Here is a 13,593-nt window from a genome sequence, read left to right as displayed (position 1 = left end):
TACTGCGTGAAGAATTTGACAGAGCACTGAATGACCTAAGTCGAAACAAGCCCCCGGGAGTAGACAATATTCTTAGAACTACTGATAGCCTTGGGAGAGCCAGCCCTAACAAAACTCTACCATCAGGTGAGCAAGATGTATGAGTCAGGTGAAATATCCTCAGACTTCAAGAAGAATATAATAATTCCAATCCCAAAGAAAGCGGGTGTTGAAAGGTGTGAAAATTACTGAACTATTAGCTTAATAAGTCACAGCAACAAAATACTGACACAAATTCTTTACAGAAAAATGGAAAAACCAATAGAAGCCAACCTTGGGGTAGATCAGTTTGGATTCAGCAGAAATTTTGGAAAAAACAAGGCAATACTGACCCTACGACTTATATTAGAAGATAGATTAAGTAAGAAAAAACCTACATTTACAACATTTGTAGACTTAGAGAAAGCTTTTGACAATGTTCACTGGAATACTACTGTCTTTCAAATTCTGAAAGTGATGGATATCAAGTACAGAGGGCAAAAGCCTATGTACAATCAGATGGCAGTTATAAGAATCGAGGGGCATGAAAGGGAAGCAGTGGTTGGGAAGGGAGTGAGACAGAGTTGTAGCCTCTCCCCAATGTTATTTAATCTGTATATTGAGCAAGCAGTAAAGGAAACAAAAGAAAAATTCGGAGTAGGTGTTAAAATTCATGGAGAAGAAATAAGAACTTTGAGGTTTTGCCGATGACATTGTAATTCTGTCAGAGACAGCAAAGGACTTGGAAGAGCAGTTGAATGGGATGGACAGTGTCTTGAAAAGAGGATATAAGGTGAACATCAATAAAAGCAAAACAAGGATAATGGAATGTAGTCGAATTAAGTCGGGTGATGCTGAGGGAATTGAGGTTAGGAAATGAGACACTTAAAGTAGTAAAGGAGTTTCGCTATTGGGGGAGCAAAATAACTGATGATGGATGAAGTAGAGAGGATATAAAATGTAGAATGGCAATGGTAGGGAAAGTGTTTCTGAAGAAGAGAAATTTGTTAACATCGAGTATAGATATATGTGTCAGGAAGTCGTTTCTGAAAGTATTTGTATGGAGCGAAGCCATGTTAGGATGTAAAACATGGATGCTAAATAGTTTAGACAAGAAGAGAGTAGAAGCTTTCGAAATGTGGTGCTATAGAAGAATGCTGAAGATCAGGTGGGTAGATCACATAACTAATGAGGAAGTACTGAATAGAATTGAGGAGAAGGGGAATTTGTGGCACAACTTGACTCGAAGAAGGGATCGTTTGCTAGGACATTTTCTGAGGCATCAAAGGATCACCAATTTAGTATTGGACGGCAGCTTGGGGGATAAAAATAGTAGAAGGAGACCAAGAGATGAGTACACTAAGCAGATTCAATAGGATGTAGGGTGCAGTAGTTACTTGGGGATGAAGAAGGTTGCACAGGATAGAGTAGCATGGAGAGCTTCATCAATCCAGTCTATGGACTGAAGACCACCACCACAACAACAACAACAACTGAATGTCAGAATGTGGTGGTACAACTCACATTTACTAGGTAACAGCTGATATCAACGTTGTGTAGCACTTCTATAAACTCAACCGCTACTTCATCAGAGTTAACTAATCAAAACCTTAACAGATAAGTGAAGGTGCACCATAATTGGGAAAACTGGGCTGTTCATTTGGTATTGCTCAAATTTATAAAAAGATAAGCTATACTGTACCAAAATTAATATAAAATAAAATGTATAATATTTTTCTCATTTGTTTCGTCAAATATTTGTGTACAAAATTGAAATTATGATATAATAACACCATTTAACAAAAGTCAGGTGGCGCATTTTGAATTTTTCCGGAGAACCTAGGACATGAAAATCAAGGCTATGCATACTAAGAAGACTATCAGATTTTTCCACTGTCTATCTTTGTTTATTCTTCAGACCAAGTAATGTCTAGATCATTTTTAATTTGATTTTGTATTTTTACTACCACTGTAGTCCTTTGTGTTTCTCTATGATGTAGAGAAAAGGTCTGTGATAGGTATTTTTTTGCTTATTGTCTTTAACTGTAAAATGTATCATATTGGTATTAGCCAACTATGAATTTCCTCTGTTTGCAAGGAATAATATAACAGTCACAAGAAATACTTACCCACAGCTGATAAAGATAGGGCAGGTCGCCTCTGATCCCTCACATCCCATATGTGAATGAAGGTATCAATTGAACAGCTGGCCAATAAATTGGGATCAAAACGGTGCCAGTTGAGATCACTAATTACTCTTGTGTGAGCACGAAGTGAATGAGTCTGAACAAGATCACCATTACTCCATGACAATATTTCAACTCTCTGGTTGCTCTGTGAATACAAGAATAAAACGGTAAATCTACACATACCAAAAATCCAAAAATCACCAATATATACAAACACACACACACACACACACACACACACACACACACACACACACACACCAAGTGGCGGCAGGGAAACACACACAAAATGATTTAACTTTTACAAGCTGCCGGCCTGAGTGGCCGAGCGGTTCTAGGCGCTACAGTCTGGAACCGCGTGACTGCTACGCTCGCAGGTTCGAATCCTGCCTCGGGCATGGATGTGTGTGATGTCCTTAGGGTAGTTAGGTTTAAGTAGTTTTAAGTTCTAGGGGGCTGATGACCTCAGAAGGTAAGTCCCATAGTGCTCAGAGCCATTTTAACCATTTTTTTTACAAGCTATCGGAGCCAGTGGCTCCTCCTTCTGGCAGAAGAGTTGAAGGGGAATGGAGAGGGGTGAAGGAAAAGGGCTGGAGAGCTTTTAGCGAAAGGGGAACAGTTTAGAAAAGTCACCCAAAACCCCAGGTCAGTGGAGACTTACTGGATGAGTAGAACAACAATACGAAAAAGATAGACTGCCACTAATCACAAAGAGGAGGCAATGAGTGACAGACAGGCACACTGAACAACAACTGCTATTATTTAGCAATCAGATTAAGTTCTTCATCACAAAAACTCAAACAAAATAAAAGACAGATAGACAGACAAGACAGACACACACACACACACACACACACACACACACACACACACACACACACACGCTTCATCTCGCATGAACATGGTCACTCCTGTTACTGGGCAACAATACCCAATTTAGACTGTGTCTGAGGTGAGAAGCTATCTATGAAGGACTGGGTGGGGTGGGGTGGGGGTGGGGGGGGGGGGGGGGAGGGGGCGTATACTGAAGGTGTTGGTCGACAAGGGCAGAGATTCTCTCTGAGAGGGCACAGTAACCAGCCACAATGAGATATCCTTAGTGGTTGGGTTTAGGTGTGTTAGGAAGCATGTAGATATAGAAGACAGGAGTGTGAGAAATGGTGGGGCTGAGGAGAGAGAGATACTTAGGGGAGTTGATCTGGAATACACCTAGGTACTTGAGGAGGGATTGGAGATATTACTAGATTTCTGGAATGGGGCTAGTGTGGCAGGGACTGTAGATGGATGTACCTGATCGTTGATGGAGTCTGTCTGTCTGGTAATCGCTATGGTTTGTAGTCACAGTTGTGGAGCCCTTGTCGGCAGGTAGGATTATAAGGTTAGGATCAGCTTTTATAGGGTGGATTGTTGTTCTTTCAGCAGATAAGAAATTGGTTTCCATGTCGGGAGATTTAAGGAATGCTGTGAAACAAGGTTTAACATCAGGAAATTCTGGAAAGTTAACAAGGGATGATCTGGGTGCTGTATTGATTTTGAATTGAGTCTGATTGGTTTGTTGGTTTGGATAGTGATGAAAAAGTGTTTTCACTGCAGAGTGTGAGAGAAGGAGAAAAAATCTTTAACATGCACATTATGACTGAATCTGAGAGTGGGACAAAGTATAATGCCTTTAGAAAGGACAAATACTTATGTGAGAATGAGATTTTTGGAGGACAGGTTCATGACTGTGTTGTGGGTGTGTTTAGGCCCTGAGTTCTGTAAGATATTGAAAAGTGAGTTTCTCAGGGTGTGCCAAGTTTGGTACAACTGAATGGAACATTTTGGTGGCTATGAGGCGGTTCACGGGAGGTTTGATGGACATCCTTGTAGTGGCAATGAATAGTGAGGGTCCAGAGCTGGAATACGAGACTAATAGATTGTACAGTTTTTTAAGGTGGTGTTGTGAATGCTGCTATAGTTCCTGGAAGGCAAGAGTTTCAGTCCGGGAGATGGGATGCAGAAATTTGGGACTGCATAGCAGGAGCATTTTATGGATGAAGCAGAGGCAGAGCAAGAAGTTTGGGCCTGGTTTACATGGTTTTGCACACCTAGGTTGATGAGCATTATTGATTAACCAAAATTGAATTGATAAAGGTCAAAACAACCTTTCATGAAATTACAATCTACAGCGGCAACATTAGGAGTGCAATGGAAATTCCACTGTTAAATGCAGAAGAGGAGCAGACAGGCGAAAAGAGTACACTGAAGGCCTCTATGAGGGGGAGAAACTGTCTGACGACATGATAGAAGAAGAAGAAGCAGGAGTCGACTGGGAAGGGATAGGGGATCCAGTATCAGAATCAAAATTTCTAAAATCAGTGAGGGAATTGGCAACAAAATGACTGATCACGTTGAAGTGTCGAATGTATAAGACTGGCAATATATCATCAGGCTTTTGGAAAAACATCATCCACACAAATCTGAAGACTGTGACAACCAACAGGTACGAGTGTTATTGGGCAATCAGCTTAACAGCAAATGCATCCATGATGCTGAGAAGAAAAATATACAGAAGAATGGAAACAAAAATTGAGGAGCTGTTAGATGATGGTCATTAGATGATGATCATTTTCGTTTCAAGGAAGGTAAAGTCTCCGAAGAGGTTGGGCTGACATTGTTGTTGATAATGGAAGCAAGATTAAAGAAAAATCGAGATATGTTCATAGGAGTTGTTGGCCAAGAAGAAGCATTTGATAGTGTAAAATGGTGCAAGACGTTAAAAATTCTGAGAAAAACAGGCATAAGGTGTAGAAAAATAGCAGTAATACATAATACGTACAAGAACCAAGAGGAAACAATAAGACTGGAACACTAAGAATGAATTTCTCATATAAAAAGGGTATAATGCAGGGATTTGCCTTTACTATTCAATCTATAAACCGAAGAAGCAATGACAAAAATAAAAGACAAGTTCAAGAATGTGATTAAAATTCAAGGTGAAGGGATATCAATTATTAGATTCACTGATGACATTGCTATCCTTAGTAAAGGTAAATAAGAATTTCAGGATCTGTTAAATGAAGTGAACAGTCCAATGAGTACTGAATATGGACAGAAGTAAATCAAAGAAAGATGGAAGTAACAAGAAAGAGCAAACATGAGAACAGCAAGAGACATAACATCAGAACTGTGTATCAGGAAGTAGACAAAGTCATAGCACTCTGGTATTTAGGTGGCAAAAAACCCATAACAGATGGAGCAAGGAGGGAATAAAAAACAGAGTAGCACTGGCAAAAAGAGCACTCCTGGCCAAGAGGAGTCCACTATTATTGAAAACAGTCTGAGAAAGAACTGTCTAAGAATGTATGTTCTATGGTAGTGAAGTATGGAATGTGGGAAATCCAGATCACAAGAGCATCAAATCATCCGAGATGTGACACTACAGAAGAATGTCGAAAATTAGGTGGACTGATAAGGAAAGGAATGAGGTGGTTCTGCACAGAATGCATGGTAAACACTGGAAATAAGAAAGGATAGGATGACAGTACATCTGTTAAAGACGTCAAGGAATAACTTCCATGTTACTAGAGGAAACTGTAGAGGAAAACAGAGACTGGAATGTAGCCAGAAAATAACTGAGGAATTGACGACATAAGTTGCAAGTGCTACTCTGAGATGAAAAGATTGGTACAGGAGAGGAATTTGTGACAGGCCACATCAAGCCATCTCTAAAAAAAAAAAGGGAGGGGGGGGGGGTATTGTTTGGGGAAGAAGACAGCTTGGTGCTGGAGATGAGTAATTTAATGGTCAGGTCATTTGAGGGGGGGGGGGGGGAGATTCAAGATTCCATGAGCTAGGCAACAACGCAGGAAAAGTATGAGAGACTGGAGTTCTGGCTAGTAATTGGAAAACCTTTCAGTATTGTCACAGAGTAAGGATCCATGGTGGAAGATAAAAAAATCCATAAAGTTACATAAAATATATGTTTATATCACATAAACCTAAGCAAGACAATCTATGTGAAGTATAGAGGAAAAAAAGGTTGAGACAGTCACTGAAGGGGATTGTGATGATGATGATGATGATTGGTTTCTGGGGCACTCAACCGTGCGGTCATCAGAGCCTGTACAAAGTCCCTATTTTTACACAGTCCAATCTAGCCACTATCAGGAATGATGATGATGATGATGGTGATGGTGATGATGATGATGATGATGATGACGATGATGAGGGCAATACAAACAGCCAGTACCCAGGCAGAGAAAATCCCCAACCCAGATGGGAATTGTACCCGGGACCCCATGATCCAGAGGCAGCAACGCTAGCCACTACACCACAAGCTGCGGAAGAAGAGGATTGTGGCAAAAAAATAAATGGACAACAGCTGCAAAAGGCACCATCGAACTAAATGATCCACTTGTAACCATGTCAACATCAAAACAATATGAACGGAACTCCATAAGCAGGTAATTTCAGGGCAAGTGGGAATTTCACAACTCCTCACCAGTGTTGCAAACGCCCATAGCAGGAAAACGTGGTGCCAAAGCCATTTAACTTAAGACTATAGAGCAATGGAAGGAAGTCATTTGGTTGGATGATTCTTCTTTCTGGCTGGGTTTACATCCCAAGAATGATACAAGGTAGAGGTTCAGTGATGGTTTCGGCAGATATATCATGGGATTCCATGAACTTTATGCTTACTCTACAATATCACGTTACTGCCAAGGATTATATGACCATTTTGGCTGATTAGGTCCATCCTATGGTACAATGTTTGTTCCCAAATGGTGAAGCTGTGTTCCAAGACGATGGGACCCCTGGTCACACAGTCCACATCACCCAGAACTTGTTTTGTGAGCATGAGAATGAATTGTCGCATCTGCATATTATTGAGCTTTTGTCATCTACTTTGGAGAGGGAGGTGTGTGGCTGCTATCTACCTCCATCATCATTAAATGAATTTACAACAATTTTGAAGGAAGAATGGTATGATTCCATTGAAAGTCATACAGGACCTGTATTTATCTATTCCGAGATGACTGGAAGCTGTTTTGAATGCCAATGGGATTCCTACACTGCATTAGGCATGGTAATGTGTTGTGTTTTTGGTGTTTTCATATTCTTGTCCATTCCCTGAATCTAAATTATCTTTTAGGGATACTACTTTAGAATTAACAGTATCAACTGAGCCAACCATTACTCAAGACATTGCAATTTCACATAACTGCACTGTATGCAGCCCATGTTGCAACATACTTCATTATTGAATCAACTAAGGAAGTTCCTGTGTAAAACAATACGCAAAATAAAGAAAAGGCAACAACTCAACTATAGCTGACTGATGTGTAATGTATAAAAACATACAAATGAAAACAGTATTTACACTAGCTTTCGAGCTCTTGCTCTCTCTCTAGTAAAAGTACAAACATTCACACACAAAACCACACAGACTCCCAAATGTACACACCCACAGCCATGCTGAGACTGACTGTTGATTATCGATAGTAGTTGCCTGGGCAGATGGGGAAGTGGAGAGGTAGGTAAGGACCCATGAAGGGAGGAGGGGGTAGCAGGATGGTGTGAGGCATGTGTTTCAACAGGTAATTTAGGGACTAAACAAAAAAGATGTGAAAAGTTCAGTGAGTAGAGCACATAAGAGATCCTGACACCAGCAATCCCTGCACTCATAACTTTTACCTATTCTGCAAACTCCACAAACCTACCCTCACAGATTTTTCCAACTGGTCTTCCCATTTGAGCTTGGTACACTGCTCCCACAGAACGAACTTCCGCTTTGGTGACCAAAACCTCCAAACTACTGTCCGTACCTCCCATCCTGTTTCAAGATAGCATACACTTCCTTCACCGCCTTTCCACAGCTCCTGTCCCCTTACCATAATACTCCTTGCTGATCACTGTGATTCAATGTCCTTTCACACCACCATTCCACACGCCCATGGCCTTGTTGCATGGAACACTACTTAATTGTCATAGCCAACCACATTCTGACACATAATTATTTCTGTTTTGAAGATCAAATCTATGAAGAAATCCCTGGTACTGACATGGGTACTTACATGGTATCATTGTATTCTAACTTATTTATAGGCCATCTGCCAGAATCCTTCCTACACAGTCAACACTCTAGTTCAGATTTAGTGACAACATTTTCATGATCTGGACTCACGGCAGGGACAGTCTTGCTCTTTTGGCAAGAACAGTCTTGCTCTTTTGTCCATAACCTCAACATCTACTCCAAAGTATGTTTCATCTGATATTTCTCAACTCAATGACCAACCTTCCTGGATGTTCTTTTCCACCTACATAGGTTGGAATTGTCCCTCCAGCACATCCTGTGTTCTTGCTGTCCCCATGAACTAAACCTCCACTAACCTGTTTCCAACAGCCTCATTCTAAATTTTCCATTCTCTCTATACCACTCATTCCCTGTCCAGATTGTACACTGCCTTCTCCCACAACTTCACGCCCCTTCATCATATCTCTCTCTCTCTCTCTCTCTCTCTCTCTCTCTCTCTCTCTCTCTCTCTCCCTCTCCCCCCCCCCCCCTCTCCCTCACCCCCCCCCCCTCTCCCTCTCCTCTCCTTTTCCGCCCACTTCCCTTTTCTCTTTCCTCCTTGTCTTCCTTTTAAACACCACCTCCCCTCCCCCCCCTCCTTGACAACCCTCTCTCTAGCTTGTATGAACTCTACCCTCTGAACTCCTTTATCTTGTTGTGCAGCTGTTGAGTCATCTGTCGAAAGCTCTACCTCACACCATCCCACTATAACCTCCCTGCCTCATGCATCCTTTCCTACCCCCTCCCCGCCACCATCTGCCCAGGCAATTGCTATCAATAATCAATTATTAGTCTCGGCCCAGCCACAGGTGCGTGCATTTGGGTGTCTGTCTGGTTGTGTTTGTGAATGTGTACTTTTATTAAAGAGAGAAAAAGAAAAAGAGAGAGAGAGAGAGAGAGAGAGAGAGAGAGAGAGAGAGAGAGAGAGAGAGAGAGAGAGCTCATGTAAGTACTGTTTTCTGTTGCATGTTTCTATATGCCACCCATCAGTCAGCTACAGGTGAGTTGTCACCTTCCTTTATTTTACTTGTTATTAGTAAATCAGATTCACAGTGTTGTCCTCATCGTTTCATCATCATTTGGGAAAATTTGCAGGACTGGACAGTGAAAGGATTTGGAATTTGTTCGGGCACTGATGACCACGCAGCTGAACGTCCCACAAATCAAATATCATCATCATCATCATCAAATATGCCTGTCCCAGCCACCTACTTCTCTGGGACAAGTGACCTGCAATGAAAAATGTCTGCACCAAAAAGTTCAATAACTCTATTGAGCTTAGCTTGCCCCTCGGTCTCCATAGTTCACCATCATAGTACTTTTGTAAATTTTATTACACATTAGCTGACCACATCGCTTGTTGTATATATGTCTCTTAGTTTGCTACATTCTGAAAGCCCACTTCCTTTTGTGTAATTCACCTGTTTTAGGTGACAGATGGTCTGTCCTAGAGGGTTCCACAATTCTCTGCCCACCATGGCTCTGCCTATTAGCTGACACAAGAACACTTATCCGATTAAATGTAGTGTGCACTGTGACCAAAAAATACAGAAGCTGTTTGCATGGAAGGTCTAACAATTCTCACCTGAGGTGGACCAATGGCATGCATGTCATTCTGTTGCTGGCTTAGAGAAACCATAAATACTTTAGACTACCATAGGTATGTAAACACTTTAAATGGAATGGAAATTGACAACATGTTTTGCTATCGGAGAAGTCTGCTTAATGATTGAGTTTTATCTCTGTGGTTCAAAGCATCGAAGGCTGGCACAAGTTTGGTCGCCAGTTCTCCCACTCAGCCTAGCTTACCCAAAACTGTATGATTATGTCCTTATTTCCCAGATTAAGTGAAGAGGAATTTAGTGTCCCGACCAAACACTTCAGAATCTGAGGACACACCACATCTGATAGTGACATTGCCAATTCTGAAATCACATTTAGATTGTCACCACTGGATTGCTGCCAGAGCCTCCCACCAGATCTGGAAGTTTGGCATGGTTTTGTGGTAGGCCAGTAATTTTTTCAATTACACAGTTATCTGGTAACTAAACATGTGTGAACAAGACAGACTAAAAAAACAGTTTATTAAAATCATTTAGTAAATTGAATAGCAGCTAGTCAAGGAGCTTACTGCATCCCAACTCATTTACCAACGGTATGCCCAGGACAAGTGTGAGCACCATCTATTTAGTAGGGTACACTACCACTGCTCATTTCCACAAGCTTTGGTTTCTTGTGAACTAGCAACATGATTTGATGGAGTGGTGATATGACATTCAAGTTCGTCACTGATTACTGTAGTACCAGAATGCTCTGGAATGAGAAATGTCTCATGTACCAAAATAAAGCACCAAAGGCAGCCACAATCATTTGTTTGGTAAAGGCAATGAAAATACCAGGATTTTGAAAGAAGGCAATTAAAAACATCAAGTTAGAAATACAGAAACAGTTGATTTATCAAATCAAACAACATATGACAAGGTCTTTAAACTGTGTCCTGTACCTAAAAGGTACAACACTGCCTACCGTTTTGTTTGTGCAGGTATGACTTCTCTTAGTTCAGTATTGGTACAGTGGATTTTACCTCTGTGAATTCTCTAAGAAACATATTCAGTGATCTATGAAAATCTTTTAATCAATCACTTTTTTTACTATTTTTTTTCTTATTTGCATTTTCACACTCTTCTTTCACAACTTTTAGGATAAGCTCTGCTGCACAGTGTACTAGGGTCGGTCAAAAAGTAATGCCTCCCATTTTTTTCTACTTAAAAAAATTAAGTTAAGTGAAAAATTTGAATTTGGCGCCATTCCTCAAACCTTCTTCTGCAATCCACTGCAGTAGTAACTTTCTGTGTCAACAGGTGGCAGCACAGCAGAAGTTTGTAAGATGGCCGACATCGATGTTCGTTTGAGACAGCGTTGTGTGATTGAATTCTTGAATGCAGAAGGTGAAACGCCCATACGCATTCATGAAAGACTGAAGAAGGTGTATGGTATTGTGACAGTGGATGTCAGCACTGTTAGACGATGGGTTCGTCGTTGTAAGGAAGCTGAAGGGCAAACACCGTTGACTGACGAAAAGCGGAGCGGCAGGCCGGTGAGTGCAGTGACTCCACACAACATTCAGCAAGTTGATGACATCATTCGTGGTGACCGTCGGGTGACTGCAGATGAAGTGTGTCGCATTATTTCTCTTAGTAAAGGCAGTGTGATCACGATTATTAAACAATTTGGGTACTCAAAAGTTTGTGCACGGTGGGTTCCAAGAATGTTAACCGATCAGAATAAAAAGGCAAGGAAAACAATAGCCTCCCAACACTTGCAGCGCTTCCGTTTGGAGGGAGATGAGTTTCTGAAAAAAATTGTGACCGGGGACGAAACATGGGTGCATTTTTTTGAACCCGAATCAAAGAGGCAGTCAATGGAGTGGCGTCACACAAGCTCGCCGAGAAAGAAAAAATTCAAAACTGTGCGATCGGCAGGGAAAGTTATGGCAACAGTTTTCTGGGATACAGAGGGTGTGATTCTGGTTGATTTTTTGGAGCAGGGATGCACAATAAATTCTGTTCAATACGTCACAACCCTCAAAAAACTTAAAGCACGTCTTCAGCGAGTTCGCCCAACAAAATCAATGGCAGATGTTCTTCTTTTGCATGACAATGCAAGACCACACACCAGTCGTCACACCTCTGACGAGATTGTCAAAATTGGATGGGAAGTTTTGCCTCATCCCCCATACAGCCCTGACCTGGCACCATCAGACTTCCATCTGTTCAGGCCACTAAAAGAAGCTCATCGTGGGATTCATTTTGAAGATGAGGAGGCCGTCAAAACATCCGTGCGTCAATGGCTTAGGAAGCAGAGCTGTGATTTTTACCGTGCTGGGATACATGCCCTTGTTCAAAGATGGACCAAAACTGTAGCGATGGGCGGAGATTACATTGAAAAATGACAAAATGATCCTCAATGTTGTGGTTTTCAACCTATGTAATTGCATTTAAATTTCCTGACAATTAAACGTAGAAAAAAAAAAGGAGGCATTACTTTTTGACTGACCCTCGTAATTCTTGACTCATCATCACACAGTGAATCACTTTGAAGTGCGTGCTCCATAGCCCACTTCCAGTTTTCTCATTGGGAAAGCTTTTAAATCCCTTGTCACTCGACTAAATTACTGACATAGTGTGAACCAGTCTTAAGGTAACACTAGGTTAGCAACCCATTTTCTTGTTTATTTGCTACTTGGATCAATTCCTCATTTGTTTATTGCTGACGACCTCTGCACTTTACAACAAGACTGCTCTATTCTATCTTTGAATAGGCTTTATGACAATCTACACACTATCGTAAGTTACAGCACTGCTTCTTACTTTGTAACCTGCTTGTTTCTTAATAAAATTCATACAAGCAAGTCATAAAAATGTAAATTTCCTTCCCATCTACATCTTGAAACAAATATTAATTACAATATTACTAAACTCTTCTAATGTACTTCTTGCTGCTTCTGATTTGAATTGTCCTATTATATTCCCATGGGTTCCTATATGTCAAGTACCAGCTAAACACAAAACTGGGAGAAAGATACAGCTAATCACAGAAAAGAGACAAAATTAATTTAAACTTCAATTACATAACTGAAAGAAACAGATAATGTATTTTATAAATGTTTGTTTACTATATTTATGAAGCTTATCTTTAGTAAGTAATTAATTAATTATTGAATAAAATTATCTACTATACTCACAGATATTGCACATAATTCTTTATTAGTTGAACTAGGATTCCACTGTGCTGCTCCAACTTCATATTTACTGTGTCTAGGAACTTTGTGAAGAGCATCCGATGGATCATTTAAATTTTTAACTGCTAAATATCTACGCCTGAAAATTAAATTACATGATGTATTACAAAACAAATGTTAAATCTATGCTACTGTTTAAAATAATACAATAAATTAATGGGTTGTAAAATAAGAATAAATATAGACAAAATAAAAACAAAATATGTACAACTGTTCATAAGTTAAAAATACCGCTTCAGTTGCAAAGTTCTTTTATTACCACATGACCGGTTTCGGGCTCTTATAAGCCCATCTTCAGGTGTAGTAATTTGGTACTGTGGCCCCCGAACTTTACAATTGAAGTGGTATTTTCAAATTCTGGTACAGTGCTCAGTTGCAGATGTTCCTCCAACAGAACTGTTTGTACAACTGTTCAGTCAGAGCTAATCACAGAACAAGTCTGTCTGTCTATACCCCCCTCCCCCCCCCCTCTCTCCTCCTCCCCCCTCCCACATATGTGTATATATATGTGTGTGTGTGTGTGTGTGTGT

At 40.6% G+C, this 13,593-nt stretch overlaps 1 protein-coding gene across 6 annotated transcripts in view; it reads right to left on the bottom strand.

Annotated features, from left to right (window-relative positions):
* LOC126272596 (GATOR complex protein WDR59) overlaps positions 1–13,593 on the bottom strand; it is a 238,149-nt gene that overhangs the window by 186,156 nt on the left and 38,400 nt on the right. For all 6 annotated transcript variants that reach the window (XR_007549246.1, XM_049975537.1, XM_049975533.1 and 3 more), the window contains exons 3-4: positions 13,007–13,142; positions 2,148–2,352 (exon numbers count right to left, since the gene is read on the bottom strand). Coding sequence is in view for 5 of the 6 variants with exons in the window: in XM_049975537.1 (XP_049831494.1) it covers positions 2,148–2,352; positions 13,007–13,142 (341 nt within the window). In the remaining variant the exon portion in view is untranslated. The remainder of the gene's footprint in view (positions 1–2,147; positions 2,353–13,006; positions 13,143–13,593) is intronic.

This window comes from Schistocerca gregaria, chromosome 5 (genome assembly GCF_023897955.1).
Source record: "Schistocerca gregaria isolate iqSchGreg1 chromosome 5, iqSchGreg1.2, whole genome shotgun sequence".
Classification (NCBI taxonomy): Eukaryota; Metazoa; Arthropoda; class Insecta; order Orthoptera; family Acrididae; genus Schistocerca; species Schistocerca gregaria.
Note: the sequence above shows the minus strand (reverse complement) of the source record. Positions and strands in the feature narration are given on the sequence as shown.